This window comes from Rhopalosiphum maidis, chromosome 2, assembly GCF_003676215.2.
Source record: "Rhopalosiphum maidis isolate BTI-1 chromosome 2, ASM367621v3, whole genome shotgun sequence".
Classification (NCBI taxonomy): domain Eukaryota; kingdom Metazoa; phylum Arthropoda; class Insecta; order Hemiptera; family Aphididae; genus Rhopalosiphum; species Rhopalosiphum maidis.
The window spans coordinates 90,327,739-90,331,023 of NC_040878.1; the positions used below are offsets into that span (position 1 = coordinate 90,327,739).

Sequence of the window (3,285 nt, forward strand, 5' to 3'; positions counted from 1 at the left end):
ATTATAATATTATATTAAACTGCTTTTGTACGAGGTAATAACGAATTTGAAACGTGGTTTCTGTGCAAATTATACTTGGCAAAAATCCGAACACGATATTATAATGATATTATGCACATCACTATATTAACATATATTATTATCTGCCATATCATTTGTATGAATCTTAAAATTTATTCTTTGGAACGCTGCTCGTTCCTCAATGGTATGTGTATGGGGTAAGTAACGATGAGCTATTCGCGCGAGCAAAAAAAATATAAACGAGGAAAACTGGTTTCGGACCGTGATCAAAATTTCAAGGCCGAACCGGTGCCAACGTCCCGAACAAATAATAACCGAGAGTGACGACACAAACCAAAAAATACAAAATTTGTACACTGCATAACAGTTTTAGCATTAAATAAAACGTCGAGTGTCCGAAGATACCGATTCAGACGTTTCTGTAAATTGGCCGAAGAAATAGTAGTCCGTCGTGGTCAGTAAAAATAATTATTACTATAACCATACCGAAGACAAAAGAGACAAACATGAGTGCCAGCAAACTCGTCTTGGTGAGTATTTTTATGAATAATTATTTTCACGCACACCCCCAATTCCCAAAAGCCCCCAAATCATACCATTACGTTCTCTTAAAATTACTATTATATCCCATTCGTGAGCCGTGGTAACTATTTATTTTGTGAAATTTCATAATTTTATCATCGAATTTGAATAACGCGATTTATAGAGTTTTCTATTTGTTAAATTTTGATTTACGAACTATATATAAAATGCTACAGAACTTTCTCTGACGGACATCCCCAATAGCATTTCTTGGGGACGGGGATATTTGCAATATTTTATTTTAAAAAATAACAGACGCTTATTTCTAAAAAAAAATTAGGAATAATGGGCATTTTTACGTAAAAGCAGTATTTGACAAAATCGATTTTCTCTTTAAAATAACTTTAGAATAACCGTAGATACTTGAAATTCTCACAAAATATTAACATTTTCAATATATGAAATAATTTTTTTAATATTTTCTTTTTGAGCTACTTATAGACATTTGAGGTTTTTAATCTTTTTTCGTTCAATGTTGATAACATTTTTTTTGGCTCAAGTTGCTTTAAAATTGAATAAAAGTTTCCTTATGAGTTGTTAATTTACTAAAATGTCACACACAATGATATAAAAATACATTTAAATTGAACACATTTTTAACAATGGTCCACACAACACTTACCCACCTTTTTATTTTTTGATTTCTTTAAAAGGAAATTGAGTGTTGTATTTATATCACGTATATTATATTTAAAATATTAAAATAGTTAAATTAGTTTATTTAATTTGTCAATTAATAAAACATTAGAATACATTTAAAATATTACATGTGTAATATAAAAATATGCATTATTTTAAATGTTATTATAATGTTTAACAATTGACAAATTAGTCAAATAAAATGTAAACGAATATAACTAAGTCAATAAGATATAATATTAATTATTACATATAAATTATAAGGATCTGATCAAACATTCAATCAACAACCGATTTGAACTCGATTAGAATTTTACTTAGCTTCACTCAATTGAGATAAAATTATAAAAACTTCTACTCAATTTGCCCGGAATAAGTAACGACTTCGGTATTCAGAAAAGCTATAGCTATGTATTATGAGCAATAATTTACCATAACGTTTTTTGTGTTTCATTATAATATTCATTTCGTATAATATAATTTCAGAATCCAAATTTTATAATTATAATTTTGATTATTTTAATATTATCTTAAATAATCTTTTGAATAGTATTTACAACTTTTATTGTTTGACCATTCCTTTATCTTAAATTAATCATATTTTAATATATTTTATAAAAATATATGATAGAATCAAAAGATTATATTCAAAGTAAATTGTGAAATAAAACTAGAAAATAGGGGAAAAAAGGGAATTAGTATAATAGATTTTAGTTTTTATTAATTTAATTATCATCACAATATTATTCATAGTAGATTTCTATAAATATTTAATTACATGTATGTAAAATCATAATTATTATTTTGTATTTTTCAGTGTGTATTCTTGGCAGCTACACTAGCCATTGCAACAGCTACACCTTTAGGATTTATTGGGTTTAGTAGTGGTTACGGTGGTGGTTATGGAGGTGGATATGGTGGCGGATCTTACGGAAACTACGGAGGTCACCGAGGAGGTTATAATAATTATGGAAATGGTTATGGAGTAGGTGTTGGAATCGGTTTCACTGGAGGTAAGACATGCTTTAATGACTACCTTATAACGGTATCTATATTTAAAAATTCGTTTAATTTTCCAGGTTACAGTAGCTATGGTCAACAAGGTGGATACGGCTACAATAATGGATATGGTTACAACAGTGGATATGGTCACCAGGGCGGATACTATGGAGGCAATCAGGGTTATGGACATGGCTACGGAAACGGCTACGGAAACGGCTACGGTAACAGCTACGGAAACGGCTACGGAAACGGCTACGGACATGGATACGGACACCATTATTAATTACACTTACATCATATAATCATTAAACACAGCACATCTTCCTTCTAAATTAAACAGTTTTATGTTTTTTTTTTGTAAAATGTATATCATCTGCCTATAACAGCTAGTTTTATACATATATTTAATAAATTAAAGATCTTTTTTTATTAATATTTTAATTCTTTGATTTTTAAATTTATATAAAATCTAGCTGACTGAGAATTCTTGGGTATTTATTCATAATTTGTATATGAATAATCTCAAGAAAAAATATTTTATCAAACGATTAAAAATATAAGAACAATAACCAGGTAGTAGGCAACTAAATCATTTTTATTATCAGCTGCTAATATTTTTTTAAATAATAACATTCAATAAATATAAATAGTTATTAAATTTAAAAAAACATTTATTATTTAAATCTAAATCAACGTCGCATTAATAGTTTAACCATGTGTTATAGATTCTGAACAGAATGAAGAATGTATTGATTTTACAATAATTATGTATGTTTTTGTTTTTTTGTGTCTGTCATCACGTTTTGGAGTAGAAATAATGTATTAATTTTTGACTTCAGCCCCTCTTAAAAATGAAAATGAATCTAGTTGGAACTTTTGGAGGAACGGGGTCAAAGTAAAAAATGTTCAATAGTTATCAAAAGTGTCTGGTAAAATCCTAAAAAAGTAACGGAAATACAGGAAATTTTACGCATAATCAGTTTTCGATAAAATCGATTTTTTTATTTTGCTATAACTCAAAAACGAATCATAGCAAATACT

At 27.9% G+C, this 3,285-nt stretch overlaps 1 protein-coding gene across 1 annotated transcript; it reads left to right on the forward strand.

The window, feature by feature from the left end:
- Positions 1–388: 388 nt before the first annotated feature.
- LOC113553380 (keratin-associated protein 6-2-like) lies at positions 389–2,685 on the forward strand. The gene is made up of 3 exons (XM_026956690.1): positions 389–551; positions 2,060–2,255; positions 2,322–2,685. Exons 1-3 carry the CDS (start codon positions 528–530, stop codon positions 2,525–2,527), a joined length of 426 nt encoding a protein of 141 aa, XP_026812491.1. The 5' UTR covers positions 389–527; the 3' UTR covers positions 2,528–2,685.
- Positions 2,686–3,285: the final 600 nt, after the last annotated feature.